The sequence below is a fragment of the Eurytemora carolleeae genome, unplaced genomic scaffold (assembly GCF_000591075.1).
Source record: "Eurytemora carolleeae unplaced genomic scaffold, Eaff_2.0 scaffold820, whole genome shotgun sequence".
NCBI classification, from domain to species: domain Eukaryota; kingdom Metazoa; phylum Arthropoda; class Copepoda; order Calanoida; family Temoridae; genus Eurytemora; species Eurytemora carolleeae.
Window position 1 is genome coordinate 56,467 of NW_019396706.1, and position 27,894 is coordinate 84,360.

At 30.9% G+C, this 27,894-nt stretch overlaps 1 protein-coding gene and 1 long non-coding RNA gene across 2 annotated transcripts; both read right to left on the reverse strand.

Annotated features, from left to right (window-relative positions):
* Positions 1 to 207: 207 nt before the first annotated feature.
* Positions 208 to 1,870, reverse strand: LOC111707623 (uncharacterized). Its single transcript, XR_002766484.1, has 2 exons — positions 1,829 to 1,870; positions 208 to 523 (listed from the first exon to the last, which is right to left on the reverse strand). It is a non-coding gene; the product is annotated as an uncharacterized LOC111707623 (long non-coding RNA).
* Positions 1,871 to 1,872: 2 nt separating this feature from the next.
* LOC111707618 (serine-rich adhesin for platelets) lies at positions 1,873 to 24,763 on the reverse strand (the record flags this gene model as incomplete). The annotated part of the gene is made up of 28 exons (XM_023480751.1): positions 24,720 to 24,763; positions 24,475 to 24,530; positions 24,046 to 24,128; positions 23,364 to 23,385; positions 22,831 to 22,929; positions 22,180 to 22,283; positions 21,631 to 21,707; positions 21,233 to 21,288; positions 20,280 to 21,080; positions 19,192 to 19,301; positions 16,315 to 16,350; positions 15,866 to 15,929; positions 14,674 to 14,838; positions 14,030 to 14,110; positions 13,524 to 13,599; positions 11,213 to 11,436; positions 9,659 to 9,708; positions 8,389 to 8,449; positions 7,975 to 8,067; positions 7,265 to 7,370; positions 6,965 to 7,029; positions 5,314 to 5,424; positions 4,542 to 4,623; positions 4,054 to 4,109; positions 3,597 to 3,631; positions 3,040 to 3,167; positions 2,492 to 2,597; positions 1,873 to 1,914 (listed from the first exon to the last, which is right to left on the reverse strand). Coding segments are annotated over exons 5-28 (2,739 nt in total), but the record flags the coding sequence as incomplete, so codon positions are not given.
* Positions 24,764 to 27,894: the final 3,131 nt, after the last annotated feature.

A 27,894-nucleotide genomic window follows, 5' to 3' on the forward strand; every position in this document is an offset into this window, starting at 1 on the left:
GTTTTCAACCTTTTTTCCAACTTTTTTGTTCCACGGGCAACGCCGGGCCCTTGTAATTAATAATAGACAATTGTAAAGTAGGGTTACTGGGGTTAATAATCATCAAGAAATAATTAAGCAAATCAATTATCTATCATGATGAGGCTAATTGTTTAATTGTGGTAATTAACAAATAAATCAAAACTTGTTAAAAGTAATTATCATCAATTTGGTTTCTGCTGTGCATCATGGTTTTAGTCTATTTTAAAAAATATGTACATACAACATTTTATCGTAAAAATCAACATTAAAATATTACTTTTGATTTGAATAAATACGTTACATTTATGAAATCTTAAATATATTTTATTTCCATTTCCAGTCCTGGTCCATTGACAGCTTAAGTATAATCTTCGTTGTTGTCTCCTGGGCTGAAACTAGGACGTGTTCTGTGTTGGTGGATTTCAAGCTGGATTTCGTAGATTTACTCAGCTCAGACTTGTTGCTCAAACTAAGACGACGTATCTGTTGTTGTATATTCGTCCTAAAAAAATAATTTTTTTAAAATTTTAATACGTTTGTTTGATTTTGCTAATGACAACGATATCCAACAAATTATCCTACAATATCTAAAAAAGCGAATGTTAACAAAATTCAACCTAAAACACGAATTATAACAATATCTCTGAGAGATCTATTAATCCTTTATTCTGCAGGGAAAGTAAAAAAAAAAAGAATGGACGTTGTTTTATAAAACCCGTTACAAATATTAGCAGGAATCATGTTGTAGGTGGAAAAATTGTTGAGAAAAATTGTACCTAATGCAACAATACATTTAGGCACAAAAATAATTTTTGTGAAATTTTTGTTCTCATAGAAAATGTTTATTCTGTTATATTTTGAAATTTTTTTCAATAGGTGGCAAAATGGAACTTTCCATTATACACATTTTCATTTACATGTGATTCAGAATTGGGAAAACTTGAGAAGAGTAAATACATTTTTGATATTTTATTTCTTTAGAATTGATGCAAATTTGAACTCAACCTTTACGTGTATTTTTTTCAGTAATTAGTCTTCAAAAAATAGTTTTGAGGATTTTATTTTGATATGTACCAACAGATAATATAGCATTTTGATAATAACATTTTAATACTACTAAGTCTAAAACATTAACCCTGCTAAAAGAATCAGCGTAAAAATAAGTTAAATGATGTTGAATTGAAAAATATCAATGTTAAAAATCCAGGAAATAGAGTTCATGAGCAAACATGGATTCTACTGTAGAACCAGAGTCTCTCTTAAATATATTTATTTTAAAACATATCTATTTAAAACTTTAAACTCAAAATTCCGTTTAAGCTGGTTTAAATACCATTTAAGACTGCAATACAGATTTTAACTTTCATAAAAATCCTTTAAATCCACTACATCATGAAAACTAAAATCTGCTCAAATGAATTAGGTTCATGCATTCTTGGAAAAAAAAATTACGAAATATAGTAAATATATAATTACAATTTCTATGATTTGAAAATAGCTTTGTAAAAAGATTATCCTGGTTATCCAGTCTTGTGTATAGTATGAGAAGTATAAACTTCTAAAGTTCAATAAACGTTTTCAAAAATTGGTTGAGTATAAAATATAAAAACTTTGGTGTTCAAACAGTTTAAAAACAGATGCTCTTTATTGATGCAGTAAATCAATCAATTACCCGATTAATAAATATATAAACAAATAAATAAATAAATAAATAAAAATTAATGAATAAGTAAAAAAAAACAATGAATAAATATATGAATAAGAAAGTTAATCAATCAATTAATAACCAACTCAATCAATCAACAACCTGTTTGTGAGAAGACTGAAGAGAAGGATGAAAATACCGCTGCTAGAGTTCAAAAGAACAAAAATGTACTGCTGTGTGTTGTTATTCTGAAAAAAAATATCAGGGAATTTTTAACAAAAAAGTCAAGACTTTTTGTTGATTTCTTTAGATAGTTTTGTATTTCTAGTATTATTTTTTCTTTTTTACAACAAAATATTTGTTGAGCTACCTGTGATGCTGGTATCAGGCAGATTACAAAGCTACCTGTGATGCTGGTATCAGACACATTACAAAGCTACCTGTGATGCTGGTATCAGACAGATTACAAAGCTACCTGTGATGCTTGTATCAGACAGAATACAAAGCTACCTGTGATGCAGGTATCAGACAGATTAGAAAGATACCTGTGATGCTGGTATCAGACAGATTACAAAGCTACCTATGATGCTGGTATCAGACAGATTACAAAGCTACCTGTAATGCTGGTATCAGGCAGATTACAAAGCTACCTATGATGCTAGTATCAGACAGAATACAAAGCTACCTGTGATGCTGGTATCAGACAGATTACAAAGCTACCTGTGATGCTGGTATCAGACAGATTAAGATGCTACCTGTGATGCTGGTATCAGACAGATTACAAAGCTACCTGTGATGCTAGTTTCAGGCAGCATATAAAAATACCTGTGATGCTGGTATAAGGCAGAATACAAAGCTAATGCTAAGCAGGCAGGTCAACACGAGCGCATTCCGTATTAAGCTCAGTAGTCGGTCAACTTTAGGAACGTTCCTGACATGGATGTAATTTTTTGTTTTAAATAGAACAAAATAAATTATAGACAACACTTGGGTGAGACAGTAAAGCCGACCTTAAAATATTCAAATTTGACGTTTCTAAGATTAAATTCAGTATTATGTCATGAATAATGTATTTTTGTGGGTTTTTTTTAAACTGTTAATTCCCTACGATTTAAAATTTACACCTTAAGGTTGCAAATTATAAAATTTGAGTTTGTGGCAAAGAATCAATTGACAATTCCTAGGCTCCAAGAACTATTTAGTCGAGGAAAGGAAAATTTTAAATAAACTAAAACTTACTAAAGGTGATAACATTATTTGTATTCTGTTCAAAGCAAAGATTTCATTTTAAATCTTGAAATCTTTATTAAAAAATTTTCGTTGATAAATAAATTCAAAAATTTTATGTTTTATAGTATATTCTCCGTAAATACCTGAATGCAGATGACTTGTATGAGACAGTAACAGCCTTCACTAAGACTGCAATATTAAAGGATATTATAACTGCTACAGGAGTTAAGAATATCCACATTCCATCAGAGTTTAGCCAACATGCAGAAATCTTAATTAAGCAAAAGGATCAGAAATATTTCTTAAAGGAACGGTGTTCTTACACAAACTCTGATTTTCTTATCCCCATATCTTTGCAATTCTGTTAGAATTTTGTTAGATCAAATAGTCTAAGTTTTAAACATTAAAAGTTTACACCATCAGATTGCAAAAATATAGAGAATAGAATATTTGAATTTGTAGCATAAACTCAAATCCTTCAAGTGTGGCTGCCGCCATTGAAGTATGTTATTTATTTGTTAAATTATTTATGAGTATTTTAACCTTTCCATCTTGTTATGTATAAAAAGTTCTATTTGCCTTTTATTTTCATCTCCATTTTTCAACATTAGTTTTAATTGATTAAAAAACTATTTTTTGAGACTCAGATGTGTAGTGCATGTAGTATAATAGGATAATTACAGAACTGATTAGAAAATACCTCTCCTTCCCATGTTATAAGATATATACCCTCTCCTATATATCTTAACTTGACTATAAAACTTTAAAAGATTAAAGATTAAGATTATTTTGAAACGTTTCAAATACTCATTCATAAAGTAAATGAACTGAAAACTCGTCTCAAACTCAAATTCCCGAATCCTGTTTTTTTTAAAACCTTTAATATTTAAAACTAGACCCAATATTAGGTTGGAGACATATTAGGATTAAAATATTAGAGTTTGAGTCGAGTAGTTCGTTCTTGTTAGTGTTACACTGTGCTTTAAAGGGTGTGACCGCTAAGTTGTTGAACTGAAAGCTCAAATAATGTGGTCACTACCTTTAAGTAAAAAATAATCATATTTTGATAGGTTCTCTACATTTTTTAACAGAAAAGTATTGTGTTTTTTTTATGCATTTTTATTTTTTATTTTAATGGTTTTGAGCAAGAAAATATCCTGTCAGTAGGGAGTATACTAGTACAGATCCACAGAGTAGAATTGGAACAAAAAAGCTGAAATAAATTTCAATTTATCAGAATTCATATTCTAGCTTTTACAATATTCAAGATTTACAGGCATACATAAATATTTATGCTTCAAACATTGCAATGCAGTAGATGGACGGAAAAGTGCAAGAGAAATAAAAGAACAGAGGAGAAATGTTAAAGGGAAGGCTGGGGGGGGGGGATAGGAAAAACATTGACTGATTGTCATCTAGGCGTTTTCTTTCAGCTTAAAAATGACGCAAAAGTCTTTGTAACTTAATTATTACTAACCTATTTCTTTAAATTTCTTTAAGGCATATTTTTATGAATACATTTTTCGAAAATGTTAAATCCCTAAGAAATTGCTAATAGAAAGCTAAAAGAAGAAAAAAAAATTTCCCTTTAGATACCGTTTTATACAACACATTAATAACATAAATGATATAAGTAAATCCATACCTGAAATAAATGACGGCTGATGGCATACTAGTTTTCTTGAAAACATTTGTTAAAGCATGATACAGGAAATATCCTTCAATACCTAAACATGTTTAATATTTTTGAAATTAGTTTTACATTCGTTTTTAAAAAAAGAGTAAAGCTTACAAACAATAAAACAAAAGAGTAAAGCTTACAACAATAAAAAAGCAATATAAGCAAAAAGCAAAAATGACGTAGAAAAACATACATCTATATGTTGTTTAATGTTTCAAACAAATTCACTAGGCTAACTTCAACAAAGTAATATTTTCTATCAGAAAAAACATCCAACTTGACCATATCAAGTATAGTTAGTATATATACATGTGACCACATGAAGTAGTTAGAATATCTAATCAGACCACATGAAGTATAGTTAGTATATCTAATCTGACCACATGAAGTAAAGTAAGTATCCAATCTGACCACATGAAGTATAGTAAGAATATCAAACTTGACCACATGTAGTTTAATAAGAATATCTAACCTGACCACATATAGTATAGTTAGAATATCCAATCTGACCACATGAAGTATAGTTAGAATATCTAATCTGACCACATCAAGTATAGTAAGAATATCTAACCTGACCACATCAAGTATAGTTAGAATATCTAACTATACCACATGAAGTATAGTTAGAATATCTAATCTGACCACATCAAGTATAGTTAGAATATCTAACCTGACAACATGAAGTATAGTAAGAATATCTAACCTGACCACATCAAGTATAGCTAGAATATCTAACCTGACCACATGAAGTAAACCATCCATATAAGATGAGAAATAGAACCAAATATTTCACAAACAACTGGAGGAACCATATTCAAGGGAACCAAGGAGAGGAATGCAAGCTGACCTAATCATAGAAGAATACTTTTATCGTTACTTTTATGTATTAAGACAACGTTTTTTTACTATTATATGCATAAATCAATAGCAATACATAAGGGTGGACCTATCCTACCGATCAGGGCTGTTTAATATGATTTCATTTCAAAACGTTTAAGCAAAAAAAATAAGGAGGAAAGGATAAAAGGATGAAAATTACCTTCTGTTGTTTTAGGGAAGTAATTTGAAAATCACAAAATTATATCTACTCTTTTAAAGATGTATGCTTACTATACAATGTTAGAAGGAGTTTAGGACCAAAAACAAACTAAAAAAATGAAACAAAGAAATCTGATTTTAGAGATATTTAAATGTTAAGAATTTTGAAGAATTCCGTCTTTAAAACAAATAAAAATATTTTTAAAGTAAAATTACTTTTTAAAGATAAAAACACATTTTATTAATCGTTTGAATTAACTCCCATCACCGGAATTGTTTAGTGTTGTTTCTATAAAGTGATTAATTAAGCTCATTAACGGTAATGATGGCTGGAGAGGACGTAATAGTTTGTAATTTGAACATTTTCAATGCCAAGGAATTCTTCTTTAATGCTTCCTAAATTCCTTTGAATTAAATAATTTCTCCGGCAAAAGCCTTTCACGAATACTTTATTGAAAAAGATTTTTTTTCTTACAAAAGTTGTTTTGTCTCATTTGTCTGTTTTTTGCTCAATTATTTTCTATTTCCCGGGGCAAAATTGTTTAAATACCACATTTTGGGCCCGGTCGGTTCAGCCGTTTTCACATCTATTAGTGCACTAGCTGAAAATTCAGGCGTTTCCCGTGGAAAAAAAATGTGGAAAAAATTAAAAATTAAATAAAAAATTTGAAAAAAAATGTCAGCCCATTTGGTCCAGCCGTTGGGCCGGCTATGGAGAACATATATACGAATGTTTTGTTTAATTTATTAGTCATTTACAAACCAGACAGATAAGCCGAATTAGTATATATAATAAATCTGTAAAATCTTTCAGTAAAATCAAGTATATTTTGTGTAAACCGTATCCCTTCCATTACAATAAATTTAAAAGTATTTGACTTCAAACTTGGAAACAATTTACACAGAACTTAACGGAAACTTTTCAACTTACAATCGGTTGGATATTTGGAACCATTTACACTCAATAGAAGAGAAGTTTATTTTAACTTTAAGTTATAAACACATTTGTTACACTTCTCAGAGTTGAAGGTCAGTGGAAATGTTAAGGCCTATCTATAAATAATATTAACACATCTATGATTGTCATATGAAATAAACAAATAGAATACGTTCGGAGCTAATTTCGATTTTTATAAAACCGGTTTAAAATACCTAAAAAGAGCTAGGTTAAAAAGTTTTTATTTGTTTAATAAATCTCCGGTTTCTGCAGAATGACAAATTGTCCTGTGAGAGAGGTATAAAATTAATATATCAAAAAGAAGAAACGAAATTACTTTAGAAAAAGTAAAATGGAATTAAATATTAGAAAATGTTTAACGAACAATATTAAACTATTTACAATCATGTACCTAAAGCCAGCCATACGTTTCTTTGTCTTTCTGCGTGCCGTTTATGCGTACTTTTGTGATCAGTTCTGAAAAAAATGTTAACTTTTTTGTTCATCATAGTTCTCTAACTGTATAATTTACACATTTGATATATTTAAATGATGAGTTCGAGATTAATTAGTGTACGTCTCTGCTGGCGGCCTAGATCAAGTTGAACCATCTCGATCTCTGGTTCAAGTTGATCTTGACAGTTAACAAGAAGTGGTTGAACCAGGCCTTACTAGTTCAATTACCTCTATAAAGTTCATAGTTTTTACTTACTTTTGGACTGAAAATATGATTTCAGAGAACAGTATTCCTCCAATAGAAAGTGATAATGTTACAGTGGAGAATACGTCTAGAAATGGATCTACAGGGTTGGCATGACCTAAATATAGGAAGGATTAAACATATTGATAGGTGAAAGCTTCACGATGTCTTTGAATTTCCTATATTTTAAAAACAGGATAGGACTCTTTGGTTCTTCCTTCAGCCTGTATCCAACCTGTAAAGTTTACATAAGATCCAACCTGTAAAATTTATATATAAGATCCAACCTGTAAAGTTTATATATAAGATCTAAACTGTAAAGTTTATTTATAAGATCCAACATGTAAAGTTTATATATAAGATCCAAACTGTAAAGTTTATATATAAGATCCAACCTGTAAAGTTTATATATAAGACCTAAACTGTAAAGTTTATTTATAAGATCCAACATGTAAAGTTTATATATAAGATCCAAACTGTAAAGTTTATATATAAGATCCAACCTGTAAAGTTTATATATAAGATCCAACCTGTAAAGTGTATACATAAGATCCAACCTGTAAAGTTTATATATAAGATCCAACCTGTAAAGTATATATATATAAGATCCAACATGTAAAGTTTATATATAAGATCCAACCTGTAAAGTTTATATATAAGATCCAACCTTTAAAGTTTATATATAAGATCCAACCATGTAAAGTTTATATATAAGATCCAACCTGTAAAGTCGAGGATTATCCCGAAGTTTGTAAGATGGTAACAATCACAAACTAAACTATTCCAGTTTGAAAGCTTCGGATTATAAAAACATCCTGAAAAATATAAATCTGTGTGATACACAAAAATATTTTAGCAATAATGTAACGTTTAAAATGTAACTTCTGTCTTCTTTAAATTGGCGTATAGTTATGGTTCTAAGTGTTTGTTTCTTTATATGTATAATTATATATAACTTATGAACCCCTTGATTTATTTGCCTCCAATTTAAATTCGGGGAACTTGGTAGAACTATGGGAATGTTCTTATCTTGGTGAAAATTTTGAGTGGGTTGACTCCTCTAGGGAAAGTTTACTTTTCCGGCAAAGTAGAGTTTCCAAGCTTGTACAATATACAATAATATTATTTTAACTTACCCTCTGCATTCCAAGAGTTCGTTCTGAAATCCCAAAAGGTGCAGATTATATCCATATTAGTCTAGGAATAGGATATAGACTAGATTATATCCATATTAGTCTAGGAATAGGATATAGACTAGATTACATCTATGTATATGATCTAGGAATATGACATAGACTAGATTATATCCATATTACTCTAGGAATAGGATATAGACTAGATTATATCCATATTAGTCTAGGAATAGGATATAGACTAGATTATATTCATATTAGTCTAGGAATAGGATATAGACTAGATTATATTCATATTAGTCTAGGAATAGGATATAGAATAGATTGTATCCATATTAGTCTAGGAATAGGATATAGACTAGATTATATCCATATTAGTCTAGGAATAGGATATAGACTAGATTATATCCATATTAGTCTAGGAATAGGACATAGAATAGATTGTATCTATGTATATGATCTAGTAATAGGATATAGAATAGATTGTATCTATGTATGATCTATGCATAGGATAAAGAATAGATTGTATTTATGTATGATCTATGAATAGGATAGAGACTAGATTGTATCTATTTATGATCTATGCATAGGATAAAGAATAGATTGTATTTATGTATGATCTATGAATAGGATAAAGAATAGATTGTATCTATGTATGATCTATGAATAGGATAAAGAATAGATTGTATCTATGTATGATCTAGGAATAGGATAAAGACTAGATTGTATTTATATATGATCTATGAATAGAATAAAGACTAGATTGTATCTATGTATGATATATGAATAGGATAAAGACTAGATTGTATCTATGTATGATCTAGGAATAGGATAAAGACTAGATTGTATCCATGATTAGTCTAGAAATAGGATATAGAATAGATCATTTCCTTGTTAGTCTAGGAATAGGATAAAGAACAAATAAAATAATTTCTATCTTTAAAACTATATACATGTCTACCTGTAAAACTATATCCATGTCTATCTGTAAAACTAGATCCATGTCTACCTGTAAAACTAAATCCATGCATGCCTGTAAAACTATATCCATGTCTACCTGTAAAACTTTATCCATGCATACCTGTAAAACTATATCCATGTCTACCTGTAAAACTATATCCATGTCTACCTGTAAAACTATATCCATGCATACCTGTAAAACTTTATCCATGCCTACTTGTAAAACTATATCCATGTCTACCTGTAAAACTATTTCCATGCATACCTGTAAAACTATATCCATGCCTACCTGTAAAACTATATCCATGCCTACCTGTAAAACTATATCTGCATAGTCGAAGTATATCTGGACAGGATCTAGGTCTAGAAAATAATGGAGTTTGAGGACAATTAAACTTTCCGAATATTTTATCTTTTTGTTTAAAATCATTGGAGAAAGGTATAATTTAGATACTTTGGTAGATTTGTTATTTCTTTATTCTAAAAATAAGTCATATTCCATCAAATTTTTTATATTAGCTTATATTTTCATATTAGCTTATATTTTTATATTAACTTATATTTTCATATTAGCTTATATTTTTATATTAACTTATATTTTCATATTAGCTTATATTTTTATTTTAACTAAACTTATATTTTTATATTAACTTATATTTTTATCAATTGACAAACTCATAAAAGCTCTTTCTGATGCACAATGCATGCAATTTCTTGCAAAGTTGCAATCATATTCTCTTTAAAAACAATGGAGGGAGGTAATTGTCAGAACTGAATCCTTTTAAACATAGGCAATCACAACGTTTAATTGTATTGTTGTCATTAAAACATAATTAACACCCCCTTTATGTGTAAAGTGCAGGTGATAGAAGATATTACTGAATTCCATTGATCCCTAAATTGATCTGACCCAAATAGAGTCCTGTAGGTATAAAATGCCCCAGTTTTATAAAATAAAAGTATATAGATTCATGAAAAAAATAAAAAGTGAGTTTTCAAAATCCAAAATAAGAATATAAAATTTAAACTTTTATTTGTAAACGCTGGTATTGGCTGTAGTGAGATTTCGAAATCCAAAATGAGAATATAAAATTTCAACTTTTATTTTCAAACTGTGGTATTGACGGTAGTGAGATTTCAAAATCCAAAATGAGAATAAAAAATTTCAACTTTTATTTTCAAACTGTGGTATTGACGGTAGTGAGATTCAAAAATCCAAAATGAGAATATAAAATTTCAACTTTTATTTTCAAACTCTGGTATTGACGGTAGTGAGATTTGAAAATCCAAAATCCAAATAAAAATGTAAACTTTTATATTCTCATTTTGGAATTTCAAATCTCACTACCGCCAAAACTTCTAGTTTAAAAGTATTTACATTTTCTAATTTCGAAAAAAAGGCATTTAATAATCTGAAAAGTCTCAAAAAAATGTAAAAAACTAGCTCTCAAAGCCTTTAATACCATTTTCTTTTAAATTAAACATAAAATTTTCGCTCAAAAAGAAGGCATTTTATACAACCACAATAGAGTCTAGTACAATAGATGGCAACGTAGAATTTGCACACTCTCAGGCTTTATTCTTACGTCACAAGTGTCTGACAAAATTATTAATAATAGTTATAATTTTAGAATAAAGTGCATAAATTACAGTAAAATAAGAGCATTTTTATGTATTCTTTATTTTCTGTTTTTACACTTTTTTATTTAATCTCTGAAAACAAGTCAACTAATGTAAGAAAATTTAGTTTTTCTTGTTATATTTGACACTTGTGAGTGTGACATCGTGTATAATTGGTCCATTTCTCTGCTGCCAACTGTTTTACTTGATAATCTATTTGACCTGCTCTTGTAGTTCTCTTGTTTACCTCTTGCAATCACAATCTTCTCAGTATCATTATTAATTGATAATCCAAGTATGCTGTTAACAAGTTGTTGACTCTTGTTGACCACAGCAGAGTTGGAAGTAAAGCTGGGGAACTTTTTGGTGTTGTTGTTGTTGATGTTGTTGACGAGGTTAAAGGAAACCACATGAAGACATGAACTTGTTGTGTTTACAGAGGTTGGTATACATAGCTGACCTCTAGACAACCTGGAATACAGAGGTTGGTATACATTGCTGACCTCTAGACAACCTGGAATACAGAGGTTGGTATACATAGCTGACCTCAAGACAACATGGAATACAGAGGTTGGTATAAATAGTTGACCTCTAGACAACCTGGAATACAGAGGTTGGTATACATAGCTGACCTCTAGACAACCTGGAATACAGAGGTTGGTATACATAGCTGACCTCTAGACAACATGGAATACAGAGGTTGGTATACAATACATAGCTGATCTCTAGACAACATGGAATATTGGTATACATAGCTGACCTCTAGACAACCTGGAATACAGAGGTTGGTATACATAGCTGATCTCTAGACAACATGGAATACAGAGGTTGGTATACAATACATAGCTGATCTCTAGACAACATGGAATAAAGAGGTTGGTATACATAGCTGACCTCTAGACAACCTGGAATACAGAGGTTGGTATACATAGCTGACCTCTAGACAACATGAAATACAGAGGTTTGTATAAAAAGCTGACCTCTAGAAAACCTGGAATACAGAGGTTGGTATACATTGCTGACCTCTAGACAACCTGGAATACAGAGGTTGGTATACATAGCTGACCTCTAGACAACCTTGAATACAGAGGTTGGTATGCACTATACATAGCTGACCTCTAGACAACATGAAATACAGAGGTCAGTGTACATAGCTAATCTCTAGACAACATGGAATACAGAGGTTGGTATAAATAGCTGACCTCTAGACAACCTGGAATACAGATGTTGGTATACATAGCTGACCTCTAGACAACCTGGAATACAAAGGTTGGTATACATAGCTGACCTCTAGACAACATGAAATACAGAGGTTGGTATAAATAGCTGACCTCTAGACAACCTGGAATACAGAGGTTGGTATACATAGCTGACCTCTAGACAACCTGGAATACAGAGGTTGGTATACACTATACATAGCTGACCTCTAGACAACATGAAATACAGAGGTCAGTGTACATAGCTAACCTCCAGACAACATGGAATACAGAGGTCAGTGTACTTAGCTGACCTCTAGAGAACCTTCTCCGATTAAATTTTCAAAACATGAATCAACTTTTACAGTTATCAACAATCGTCATTCTTAATCAGACACAAATTAATTTGAACAGAAATTACGTCTTCAAATCATCGTGGTATTTCTTTGATTGTGTTTAATATGCATGTTTTGTGGACCTTTGTAAAAGAAAGGACGAAGAATGGATTATTTATATAATGGAATACATTAGTAATACATACATCAGAACTTAGGGTAGATAACTCGTTATGATTGATTTGCCAAATAGAAGTCTAATATTGGCACTTACCTTCAATATTATGATACAATATACATAGTACATATATATATATATTTATATATACATTCATTTACAATCTAAATAATGCATTTGTCTATTCCGATAAAAATTGAACTTTAAGGGGGGGGGGGGAAGAATGAATATTAACATATCTTCATATCTTGATATAAGGTGATAATGGACTTACAGATTCGTTTCAAATCCCATTTTCAATATTTACATAAAAGTTTAAGTATATTAGTCTTTTGTTAGGCTTGCAGAACTATAAATGACAATTCTATAAAATTAAAAAATTTAAGTTTAACAACCATTGTATTCAAAATGTTCAACACTTATTTATGAAACTTTAATCAAGCTTAATTACCCTTTCACCTTTTTTGGGGCACCTTGAGGTTTAAAATGTTTTTAAAATTTATCTGTAGCAGGAAAATAAGTCTTCATAATTTACCTATAGCAGGAAGATAAGTCTTCATAGTTTACCTGTAGCAGGAAGATAAGTCTTCATAATCTACCTGTAACAGGAATATAAATCTTTAAAATTTACCTGTAGCAGGAAGATAAATTTGATAATTTACCTGTAGCAGGAAGATAAATTTTATAATTTACCTGTAGCAAAGATAAATTTTGATAATTTATCTGTAGCAAAGATAAATTTTGATAATTTACCTGTAGCAAAAAGATAAATTTTGATAATTTACCTGTAGCAGGAAGATAAATTTTGATAATTTACCTGTAGCAAAAAGATAAATTTTGATAATTTACCTATAGCAGGAAGATAAGTTTTCCTTTTTAACAGTTTTGAGGTTAACCTGGAGTCCTGGCAGTTTATACTCAATTTCTATAAACAGTTTATCGTCAGTAACAAATAATGAAAATATTGAAATTATTATTAACACTTACAACTGTCTTAAAGTAAATATTGTGTCTACTGGCAGTATACCTTTAGTTTAATATACATACGATTACTCTTCAGCAGTAAACCTTCAGTTTAATATACATACGATTACTCTTCTGCAGTATACCTTTAGTTTCATGTACATACGATTACTCTTCAGCAGTATACCTTTAGTTTAATATACATACGATTACTCTTCAGCAGTATACCTTTAGTTTAATATACATACGATTACTCTTCAGCAGTATACCTTTAGTTTAATATACATACGATTACTCTTCAGCAGTATACCTTTAGTTTAATATACATACGATTACTCTTCAGCAGTATACCTTTAGTTTAATATACATACGATTACTCTTCAGCAGTATACCTTTAGTTTCATGTACACAAGACTCTTGGTCTAAAGATCTAAGGTTTAGGAACTGGTAGCTACTGGACTGAACTGCCATCACTGAAATAATAATAAGAAGATAAACATTAAACAAGGATTTTTCTGCAAAATCATACAAAAAATATATCCAGAAACAATTGAACAATTTTAATTTTAAGGAACCGTGTTTTTATATTTTTTGCACATTTTCCTTTCCTAATTCGTTAATTCCTAGAAGAAAAGAAGAAAAGAAAAACACTTTATAATTCCAATCAAAGGCCTTGAACCTGCGTGGAACCGGAAAGCTAATTATTTTACTGGAACCTGGAACCTAAAACCTAGACCCTGTCCAGTTGACCGGATCCTGGAACCTTGACCCTACCTCGATTACTGGAACCTGAAACCTAGACCCTACATTGATTACTGGAACCTGTAAACTAGACCCTACCTAGATTACTAGAACCTGTAACCTAGACCCTACCTTTATTACAGGAACCTTGAACCTAGACCCAACCTTGATAAATGGAACCTGGAACCTAAACCCTACCTTTATTACTGAACCTGTACCTATACCCTACCTAGACTACGGGAACCTGAAGTCTAAACCCTACCTTAAAGACTGGAACCTGGAACCCATACCCTACCTAGATTACTAGAAGTAGAATATCTAAGACTACTACTGGTTATCTCCAACCATGGAAGCTGAACTGAGAGAATAGAGCTGACAATATCCATAATATTCTCCAGGAACTGTATTCTATAGTCTAGAGACAGGTTCTCATCTCCGTGCAGGCTTGTCAAGGTACTCACTACAGTATTTAATTAATTAATTTAAGGAAATATTGAGTCACCTAAGACTCCAGTTTTATCTTTAGTTTAATACTTTGAATTTCAAAATAGTTGGTTATTTCACCTAGAAGAATTCATGTTTGGAAATATTAATGTCTACGACATCAGGGTGCACAGATGGAAGATGTATAATGGATTAAAAAAGGAAAGTTTGAAGCGAGTTATCAGTTGCCACTGAAATGACACAATTATTATATTAACCCTATTCCTGCAAGCCCTCCCTTTAGGCCTAAAACCGGGCTTTAATACTAACTGCCTGAGTCCTCAGGCACACTGCCTGAATGACTGCTTTTGCCTGTAACAAACTAAATCTTTGTTTTGACCCACTTTCACTTGTCAGATTTTGATAAAATTTAGCTTTTTGGAAAGCCTATGACATGAGGAAACGGATTGCACAAGTTTTGCGAAAAAAATTGCAAATTTTTTGCAAACAACCTGTCAAAGGAAATTTGCACATTTTTAGTTTTTCTTGATTAAAAATCAGGTTATTTAAAATTTTGCAAAAATTTTTGCATATTTTAAATGGTATGGTCAAGGAATTTTCAAAAATGTATAATTTGTCATTTTTTGGACAAATTTTTTTTTGCAAACATTTTTACTATAAAACTGGATTTTGCGATAAAAAATTCAATTTTCGCAAATTTGCAAATTTTTTTGCAGATTCTAAAAGTAGAGAACAAGAGCTTTCTAATGATGTATCATTTGTCATATTTGGACATAAAACATGGGATTTAGAGGGGGGGGGGTCAAATTGACCCCCCCTAGCGTATTCTGGTTTTCAAGTACCCCAGCAGGGATAGGGTTAAACGAAAAAGATAGTTAACTTTTCCAAATTTTAAAAGAACTAAATGAACTAAAAGCGATGTTAATTTTACTTCTTCATTTCTGGATTCTGTTCATATGTGAGCACTGTACGTAGCTATAGTGCTCTCGAAAATATAATCTGTGTACTTAATTAACAAAGTACTCATTGCTTTATGTACTTACATATATTTGAACTAGCGATGATATCTCCTCCTGTACTCTGATCAGATATGTGTCCACGAATGTACTTTACAACAACAAACAACATTAAATAATAAAACAGTATGAATAGACGCCATCAAATTAGGTTAGAGATCTTAAATAGAAATTTTACTAAGAATATAATTTTTAACTATTTTTAGCAATCTCCTTTACCTGCAAGCTGCAATTATAAAAAATACTTGTAAAACACAAACGATTATTTTTTTCCAATTTCACGACACACTTTTTCAATTAAAAAAAAATATGTTAATCGTTAAGATTAGAAGAATTTTTTAAAGAGAAGTTTTAACCGCTCCCCCGAGCTATAAAATGACTTAGACCCACAATTAATTTTGGCGTTAACCCCCCACCCCCCCCCCCGCAACTTATTTTGATATTGTATTGTTTAAAGGATATGAATGTTGTTCTTCCTGTGTGATATTAACAGTATCTAATCCTTCTCTTATCTGAAATATATCCGCCCTGGTATTATTACAATGCGCCAATATTTGTAAACAGACAAAGAATACTTATTACGACTTATTTTCATCAGAATTCATGATATATCGTTCGGAATTTGTATTCAATATCCAACAAGATAAATATTCTGTTGTGTAAGGGAACTCAACAAAAATATGTTTTATAAAAAAAAACAATTGGGATTAGACCTGTCCTAAGTGAAAGTTGGAGATCTGTTGGACTTATTTTGACCTTTTTTAAAATCTAACATAATCGGTAGTTATAGACCATTTTTGGAAGACTCAAAATACATAAATAAAACTATTTTTTATCGCACATCATACAATGTTTTCAATTACAGTTTTAGATTACAAGGAACTTTTTTTACAAAAAATTGATATTGACCCTACTTCGCTCTGTGAGCGCGGAACGAACTAACACATGTTTTTACTCTTTTTGTCATAATGACCTAATCGACCATTGATTGAATATTTTTTCCTTTTTGCACAAATAACATATTTTTGTTATAAATCTGTGGTTTAGGTGTTAAATCCGTGGTTTAGGTGATAAATTCTAAGGTTCAGGTGATAAATCCTTGGTTTAGGTGATAAATCCGGGGTTTAGGTGATAAATTCCAAGGTTTGGGTGATAAATCCGTGGTTTAGGTGATAAATTCCAAGGTTCAGGTGAAAAATCCGTGGTTTAGGTGATAAATCCGTGGTTTAGGTGATAAATCCGTGGTTTAGGTGATAAATCCGTGGTTTAAGTGATAAATTCCAAAGTTTGGGTGATAAATCCGTGGTTTAAGTGATAAATTCTAAGGTTTGAGTGATAAATCCGTGGTTTAGGTGATAAATTCCAAGGTTCAGGTGATACATCCGTGGTTTAGGTGATAAATTCCAAGGTTCGGGTGATAAATCCGTGGTTTATGTGATACATCCGAGGTTTAGGTGATACATCCGTGGTATAGGTGATTCATCCGAGGTTTAAAGATAATAAATCCGTGGTTTAGGTGATAAATTCCAAGGTTTGGGTGAAAAATCCGTGGTTTAGGTAATACATCCGAGGTTTAGGTGATACATCCGTGGTTTAGGTGATGAATTCCAAGGTTTAGGTGATAAATCCGTGGTTTAGGTGATCAATCCTTGGTTTAGGTGATACATCCGTATTTTAGGTGGTAAATTCCAAGGTTTAGGTGATACATCCGTGGTTTCGGTGATAAGTTCCAAGGTTTGGGTGATGAATCCGTGGTTAAGGTGAAAAATTCCAAGGTTTAGATGATGAACATCCAGATTTGATAATAAATCCATGTTTCAGGTAATAAACTAGCTCGAGGATGATACGCTACTTCTAAGCGAGTTTAGGAAGCACCTTATACATAACATGCCTACCTGCAAGAAACCCAAAGATGGAATGGATATCACCTGAACTGTGGATTTCATTCATTCATCATCTAAACCTTAGAGATTTGCAAATAGAATTTGGAGTTTTGCAGAACCTTAGAGTATATCATTTAAACCATTACATTTTTCATTTAAACCTTGGAGTTTTTCATTTAAACCTTGGAGTTTTTCATTTAAACCTATAGAGTTTTATATTTTAATAAGTTTATCATCTAAACCATGGAGTTATTCATCTAACCCAGGGAGTTTTTCATCTAATCCATAGAGTGTTTCAGTCAAACCATTGAGTTTATCATCTAACCATTAATTGAGGTTTCATTAAGCCAGGAAGTTTTTCATTTAATTCATGGAGTTTTTCATTTAATCTTTGGAGTGTTTCATTTAATCCATGGAGTGTTTCATTTAATCCACGGAGTGTTTCATCGAGTTTATCACCTAAACAATTGAGGTTTTATGAAACCATGAAGTTTTTCATTTAATTCGTGGAGTGTTTCATTTAAACCATGGAGTTTATCACCTAAACCATAAAGTTTTTTATTTAAACCCTAGAGATTTCACTTGGGATAGGGTTCATTCCATTTTTTTTAATCAATCTTTTTTTGTTCAGGAGGATTGTGTTTTCATTTGAGGTTAGAAAATTTCCAATTTCCTCTTATCACGCTGTATTTAAATGTCGTCTTTCTGAAACTTTTGCTTTCAAACGAATATTTGATGTAAAAAATATATATATCCATCAATCAATCAGAGTTATAGGGATGTCCTAACACACCGATGTATTAAACTCAAGATGAAATTACTAAATAAAGAATGAGCTCTAGTATTACAGCTTGTGTCAAGCTTTCATAAAATATATTATTTTGCTGGTTCTTTCAACCTACAGGGTGTCCCACGAAACATGACAGTATGCAGGACGACTTGAATGTCGTCTTGATTTTTGATATAATTTGCTGCGTTTATTTGTCAACCTAATTTTAGAAGTAAATTTCTAGAGATAATAATCACAAAATTTCCCTTGTCCTGCCATTTCCAAAATGTGGTCTGCCTTTTTTGTGCTTTCAATATTGCCCGAGATATGAAGAATTTCGTTCACATTTCGACAATTTTGCTTTTATTTAACAAAATTGAAATCTGAACAAAACTCTTTATATTTCCAGTAATATTGAAAGCACAAAAAACGCAGACCACTTTTTGGAAATGCCAGGGCTAGGAGAATTATGTGATAATTGTTTAAAGAATCATACATGTTAAAGTAGATAGAAGACTAAATGTCACAAATAAATTCAAATACCAAAGACGACTTTTAAGTCGTCTTGCTATTGTCATGTTTCGTGGGACACCCTGTATCACAGGGACATAAATAAAATGTCGACAAAAAAATATCAAGAAAAATTCTGTTTTCATGCATTTTAGCCAAAAATATAACAACGCCGGAATTATAAAAATTACCATATCTAGAGCTGAATCTACCCATGGGCTTGTACATTTTGTACGGTCAGGTTGAGGAGTATAGTACTGTCCTGTACTCCCATCACAACACCACCTTGCATCACCAGAACCTTCAAGTAACCAAGATATACAGGGTTACCCACAAAGGATGAGACCATAAAGACGACTTGAAACTCTTAAAATATGACGATTTTAAGGTTACTTTATGTCTTTGCTTTATTCATTATCTTTAAATGGCTTATTTTAATAATGAGGCAAAGACAGAAACCAGTTTATAGTATAGAGCAGGGAATCATGAATGTAAGGAAACAGACAGTATAAATTTCGTACATTCGTCTCCGAAGTCTCATCCTTTATTGATAACCCTGTATTCTATGGGTATTGGTATCCCTTCCGAAGATATGGATACAGTTTAATATTTCAGATTGATAATTAGATTGCTCTAACAGCAAAGAGTAAATAAAAAAAGTAAAAAATATCTATTTGGAAAAGATTTGAAAAGAGTTTTTCAATCATTAATAAAACCGGCAAACTCCGCAGTAACTAACCATGTGTGCAATCACATATTTTTTTGGGGAACCTATAACTTAGATTTTCCTTGAATTGAATCTACACAACATAGAATCTTTAAACCAAACAAACAACATTCCCGTGGGTCTCCTAATCAAAATTTAAGGCAAATTGGCTTCCTGAGTTATGATCGGACAAACAAAGAGACAGCCATATACAAAAATAGAGATTACAACTTTATATATATAAACATAATTTCTACGTTGGTATATCCTGGTGTCTGTCTGTTTGTTTGTTTTTCTTAACTCAGGAACCCCATGAATGTTTTTTTTTTCTCAAACTTGGATTTGGGAACACGGGAAAACCATGCCACATGTCCTTAGATTGGAATTAAGATACTAAATTGAATGGGTATACTTTTATCGGGAAAAATAACTAAACTTGTTATTTACAACATTGTGAGGGTAAACAGCGGGAGTAGCTATGCAAGACCTGGGCAAGTCTGGGTTCCCAAGCTAGTATATGTAATATGTATGTATATATATTCTATAAGTCTAATATGTGCCCTACAAAATTACCTTCCTGACAGTGTTTAGTTGTACATCTACCATACTCTGTACACCATTCAACTCCTCTAGAATCTGTTGCTGTACAGTACATGGACACTGTTGTACTTCCAGTTGATGATATTTCTGTTGATGTTACTAATGTAGATAATGTTGAGGACAACGTTGTATCAACAACAACTGTATTTGTTGTCTCAAATTCATCTGAACCAGTTGGTAGTGTGGAGATTATAATCCCTGCCGTTGGTTCTTTATTTGTTGATGTTGAAGTTTCAGAAACAATCGGTTCAAATTCAGTGCTCGTTTCACATTTTAAATTGCATGTGGACACTGTTGTTGTTGTTGACGTGGTCAGTAATGTTGTTGTTAACTTTACTGTTGATGTAGTCCCTGATGTTGCCTCTGGTGTTGTCTTTGATGTTGCCCCTGATGCTGCTTCTGATGTTGCCTCGGATGTTATCTCTGATGTTGTCTCTGATATTGTCTGTGATATTGTCTGTGATGTTGTCTGTGATGTTGTTTCTGATGTTGTCTCTAATGGTGTCTGTGATATTGTCCCTGGTGTTGTATCTGATGTCATCTGTGATGTTGTCTGTGATGTTGTGTCTGATGTTGTGTCTGATGTTGTCTCTGATGTTGTTTCTGATGTTGTCTCTGTTGTTGTCACTGATATTGTCTCTGAAGTTGTTTTGGATGTTGTCGTTGTTGTTGTGGGGTGTGACGTGGTTTTCGAGGATGATATTGTTGCCAACGTTTCTGATGTTGCTGTTGATGTTGTCCTATATGTTGAGGAAGAAGTACTTGAAGAACCATCTAAGATAAAATTTAATGACTTCAAATTTTATTGTACAATTTTTAAAGATTAATGTTATTATTTTTTTGAATTGTTTTTTTTTTATATTTTATTTTATATTTTAGAGAGCAAGGGAGGCCGGGGTGGGGGAGAGGGGAAGATTTTAATTTACCTGCTAGGCATGTGTCAAAGAAATAATTTGGAACAGCTATGACGGCATGCTTTTCTCTTCAAATATAGTTCATCTTTTTTAAATGCATTTAACACTCATCAGGTCTTAATCAGGTCGAAAATAGTTTGTACACTACAGTGGTCACCAGTAATTAGAAGAATTATAATATTTGTTTTTATTTATTTTTCTTTAGAAGGAATGGCTGTAGTAAGTTTGAAAAAGATCCCAAACATATTAGTCCATGTATTAATTATTGGAAATCCCAAACCACAGACTTCAATGCTACATTTCTTAAAAAAAAAGACGTAAGAATTCAACATTCTGATTAATACTGCAACACAATCAATACAAATATTAAGACAATGAAAGATTGATTAAATATATAAATAAAGATGTTCCTTGGAATCTTCATATCATCCCTTCGCACCCACTCCATATTCTTCAAACTATAAACTGCGTCTCTGCTCCGACCTTCCTTCATATTATAAAATTTTTTGTCTTTTTGCTTAAACGGCTGAACCGATTTGGCGTGATTTAGCATTCAATTCAATATTTATCCTGATGTATATATTTTTTATCCTGATGTATATATTTTTGTCCTGATGTATATATTTTTTGTCCTGATGTTTATATTTTTATCCTGATGTATATATTTTTATCCTGATGTATACATTTTTTGTTCTGATGTATATATTTTTTATCCTGATGTATATATTTTTATCCTGATGTATATATTTTTTATCCTATTTTTCATCCTGATGTATATATTTTTTGTCCTGATGTATAAATTTTTTATCCTGATGTATATATTTTGTTACTTATCATTTTAGGAACTTTTCTTGAGTGTTTTTTATCCAAGAAAGGTAAAAAAACCAATAGCTAGTGAATTAAATTCAGGAAAAATTTTGCTTTTACTTTTTTAGAAAACTTGAAATAATAAAACTCACATAATATCCTCCAAAAAGATATGGTTCGTTGTGGATTGTTGTCATTCTAGGTTCTCTCATAGAATAAGGTATATTCTCTACATCTATCCAGCTACAATCATTACCTAGATAGTAAACAATACATACAATTCAACTGTACATACTACATAGAATAGGTATATTCTCTACATCTATCCAGCTACAATTATTACCTAGATAGTAAACAATACATACAATTATACTGTACATAAAATAACCTGCATCCGTACACTGCTGTACAGTATAAATGAATGAGCATGATCTTGTACATGAAATAAGCAGATCATACACCGTTGTACATTAAAAGGAAGATCTAACCAACCAACATGTTTCCATATAATATTGTACATGAATGGCCTGACCTCTTGTCGATGAACTATCTTGTTCCATCACTGCTGTACAATAAAAGGAAGATCAAGTGCAATACTTACATGAACCAACCTGTTTCCATGCATGTACATGAAATTGAATGATCTGAACTACTGTCTTTAACCAGTAACCACTTCCATACAATATTGTACAAGAAAGAGAAGAAAGAGAATGATCGTAACTACTGTACATAAACCAACAATATTGTAATGTACAAGAAAGAGTATGACAGAGAATGATTTTAACTACTGTACATAAACCGACCTGTTTCCATACAATATTGTACATAAAAAAGTCGAACACTACTCCCATTTTCTCCCCCAGCCACCAGAACTGATTCTCCTTCTGGTTTCTTCTCATAATCTGAAAATAAGATATAAATTCTGATTTTCCTAAATAGATCTTATCAGAAAATTTATTTGTTCAGTGTGTAAAAGAACTTCGGTATATATTTATATATATATATATATATATATATATATATATATATATATATATATATATATATATATATATATATATATAAGAAATATATATTTAAACATCTAAAATGTATATTTAAACTGAAAAAGTTGAAAATACTATATAAATATATATATATAGATATATATATATATATATCTACAGCACAAAATGGGATTCCACGCGTTAAATCAGTGAAAGTTATGATATGTGACAAAAATGAGATATATTTAAGGTTGTACCGTCCAGGGAGAAATCTGTTTTAGGATAATAAGATCTGTACAACCAGAAGCGATACCGATATAAAATATATTAGTTTCTAATTTTTTACTTACTTGAAAAACTGTGATATTTTGTCTTATCATGAAAATGTTTCGTATTTTGATGTTTTTTCTAAATCTTTTTCATCCCTTTTCTAATTGTTTAAGCAACATAATTCCAAGTTAATCTTAATACCCTTGACCGAACATGGTTTTTGGACTTATATCCTCATTATTCTACAGAAACCCTTTAAATTGTTAAACATTTTGTGTGTAATTGCCGTTTAAATTTAAAAAAAGTTTTTTTGTACGTAGCAGAAAAAAACGCATTTTCTTTCGAATTTTAGTTAAAATCGTGTTATGTAATACGCAGCGTACACCAGGGATTACAGAATTTAAGCAGTTTTTAAGAAATTTAAATACTGAGCTCTTTGTAATTGATGAATAGTCGAAGTTTTAAAGGGTACCATTGCCCTCTTTGCATTGAGTTGTCATCTTCAAACATAGTTTTAAGGGTACCCTTGTGCATCCGGATAAAAAATATCTCTACGTTGTTAAAGCTAGTACGTATTAGAGTACTAAGCGTTAAGTTTCCCGAATATTTCAAAATGTCCGTTCATGATGGTTTTACTTGATGCAGAAGTTACAGGGGTTTTCTCATAAAAGTTTAAATATCTTACAATGATTAAAAAGAAAGAATGAACAAATATTTGATTTTTAATTTATGTCGAGGTCTCATATTTGAAACATATTCTGCCTTGAAAGTAGTGCAGGATGGAGACACAAAGTTTCCAAGTTTAATATCAGTATCCTGCCAACTCCAGTAATTACCATCTCCCCCTGCAGAATATTGCAGTTATATGAATAGCATTTTTTGCGTTGATTAAAAGTCGCATTTGAATAATCTGTTTAAAATTCTAAATCTGCAGTTTCATTTTCTAGATAATATAACGCTTCATAAAGACGACTTGCAGTCGTCTTTATACAGCTATATAAGCCATTTATCAATAAAGCTTCCAAATCACGCCAATTTCGCGGATAAATATTTGAAATTAAAAATATTTTAAGCACTCTAACAATAGAGTTATGATTGACACAAATAAGATCTTAATCCAAGGAACGAATCAAAAATCACAAACTCGACAATATCCGAATACTGTAAGACTGAAAAATCTGTTTTTATTACCTGGGCATGTTTTTTCATTCTTCTCTTTGCAGAAGAAAGTTGTATTTTCATGAGGACTGAACATATTTAATTTTTAGAAGATAGAATACTTAATTTTTATCAATCATACATTATTTTATCTGTTTCTTTAAAAAATAAAGTGATGCTAAAAACAAAGCGATGAAACGGCGTCGAATGTAGAATTTGAAAAATGTTTACATTAGGAATTAAACATATTCATTATTTGGACATTTTTTATATTTTACCTTTGATTACTTCCATTGTAGATTCCTCCAAGTTCAACACTTTGTGTACTAAACATTTTAAATTCAGATTTAGCCTTTACAACTTTAGTACATAAACCATCACACAAATATTACAAATGAGCAGATACTGTTTGTCCATTATTTGATGGATATTTGAATTTAAAAGTAAAACTAATACAATGTTAGTGTTAGTGCCCCAACAAAAAAACGAGCCATATTTCCACTAGTTTTACCTAGAGGTGATCATCTCAGGGGCGTCCCATGTTCCTCCGCATATAACAATAGCTTTTTCTATAACAATAACGTTTTCTATAACAATAGCGTTTTCTATAACAATAGCGTTTCTATAACAATAGCTTTTTCTATAACAATAGCGTTTTCTATAACAATAGCGTTTTCTATAAAAATAGCGTTTTCTATAACAATAGCGTTTTCTATAACAATAGTGTTTTCTATAACAATAGCGTTTTCTATAACAATAGCGTTTTCTATAACAATAGCTTTTTCTATAACAATAGTGTTTTCTATAACAATAACGTTTTATATAACAATAGCTTTTTCTATAACAATAACGTTTTCTATAACAATATCGTTTTCTATAAAAATAACATTTTCTATAACAATAGCGTTTTCTATAACAATAGCGTTTTCTATAACAATAACGTTTTCTATAACAAAAGTATGAGATCAATTTTGATTTTTAGGTGGAACATAGAGATCCATTTGATTAATAAAGCCGATTAAAAGATCAATTTAATTAGGTCAAATAAGGGATAAATACTAAATGAATTGAAAAGATTATAACTTTAATCGACTTTGATTAATTTAAACAAAAAATGTATTATTTTTGTAGTCGTCCCACCTTCCTCTAAATATAATGCTGACAGGTCTCTAAAATATTTTGAAATAAAATTTTTTTGCTAAAAGAAAGGATTTAAGTCTTTGCCACAAACTCAAATTTTCTAATCCCTATATCTATGCAACCCAATGCCGTAGACCTTAGATATTTAAAACTGTGAATTCTGGTAGATCAAATAATTTAAGTTTGAAATATCAAAAGTTTGCACTATCAAGTTGCTAAAATATAAGAATTAGAAAATTTGAGTTTGTGACAAAGACTCAAGTCCTTTGTCTAGAAATTTATGTTCTCTACAAATACATAGTTTAGTAAAAGTATTATTTCAATAATTGTAGATTTTTCAGAAATAGAAAATGTTTCTGACAAGCCTTGAAAAGGATTAAAGGAAAATAGATCCCTATTGTTTACATAAAAAAGTTTACTGCAGATTTTGAGAGATTGTTGATATGCCACCTAAAGATCGCAAAGAAACGGGGGTTTAATATCTAGGTATTTTTATTTAAATAACAGTTTAATAAACTGTTGTTATCTGATGCAGATAACCTCAAAGTTTAAGCCTTTCCAAAAACGCTGAGTTTTAGAGGGTCAAATGTAATACTTGATTGAGTTTGGATTAGAATAAAGGAATTGAGTTTTTGCCACAAACTCTGATTTTCTAATTCAATATCTTTTCAACCCAATGTCGTAGACCTTAGACATTTCAAACTATGAAATTTTTTAAATCAAATAATCTAAGTTTGAAATCTCAAAGGATTATATGTTCACAGCTGGGAACTTTAGAATGGTGGATATCGGGATTAATGCTTGATCCATTCTTTTTCTTAATCTCCAGATTAAATATTGCATGTTTTCCTCATAAATTTAATCTCCAGATTAATTAACAGATCGGGATTAAGGATATCACATTCTAAAGTTTTCAGCTCAGGTTGCTAAGAATAGAGATTAGAAAATTTGAGTTTGTGGCAATGTATTCAATTTTATTGCAGTAATTTGTCTTGAACTGAAATCCATTTTTATTTCGCTATTCCTGACAGCAACTGGTAAATCCGGAAGTTTCGCAGATTTAGCGCAAGAATCTAAAAACATTGAGTTTAGCATAAAATCTAAAAGTTCTTGATTAAATGACGTAAACTTGTAATTTAACTAAATTATCAAAAGCAAAAAAAGCATTATTTTGCTTTATTCATTCGTATTCAAATTTTTGAATGCTAAGAAAAAAACATAACCTTAACAAATATAGACCAATGCATTTGGGACATAAAACTGATTTATTTAGATATGATATACACTAACTCGCTCATGAATGCTGTGAATACTTCAAAAATGCCTGTTATTATATCAATATTTTTGTATCAAACTGGAAAATAAAATAAAATAAAAGTATTAGAAAATAATTTGACATTCTAACTCTTCTAACCTTTCTTAGTGGAATACACCTCCACAAAGTTGACTCCAGCATGTGAAGTATTTGAAGAAACAGAAATACCACCCAGTATCACCGCTACTTCATCTCTAAACAGATAAACAGAAATACCCCCCAGTATCACCGCTACTTCATCTCTAACAGAAATACCCCCCAGTATCACCGCTACTTCATCTCTAAACAGATAAACAGAAATACCCCCCAGTATCACCGCTACTTCAGCTCTAAAACTATTATGTAAAGTATGTGTTTAGACGTAAATTCAAGTTTAAATGTGACATTTCCGATGTTGTCTGATCAAGGAACAAGGAGATTATTTATTTTTTCTAGCTGCAATTTGAAAATGCATTCTCTGATTTTCTAACCGCTGTATCTTTGGAACCCATTGTCCCAAACCTTTGATATTTCAAACTTAATTCTATTTGCCGAGCAGAAATCAAAGTATGATATATCAACGGTCTACGACATCGGGTTCCAAAGATATAGGGGTAAGAAAATTAGAGTTAGTGGCTAAAACTCATAATCCATAAGTCTCAATTTTTGTTATTCTAAAAAAGTGACTGGTGCATTAAAGGGAAAAGATTATTACGGATATTGTCATAATTTAACGTTTTTAAAGATAGAACTAAAAACAAAATTTTTCATAAAATTCACTCACGCCAATTTAACAGTTCGGTCCTTATACAAGGTTTTCACTTATTCTCTTTTATACTTTTTTGTCGGCGGAATGGATTAAAATTAAAAAGGAAAGGAAGGTAACTCAGTAGTCTGTAAATCTAAAAATGGTTGAGTTTTAGATAAAATTTAGATTGAATTTAAATAGAAAAAAAAATCGAAGGCATCTCGTCCTGGTCAGTCCAAGGTGAACTCAAAGAGGGTTCAGAGCTACCGTT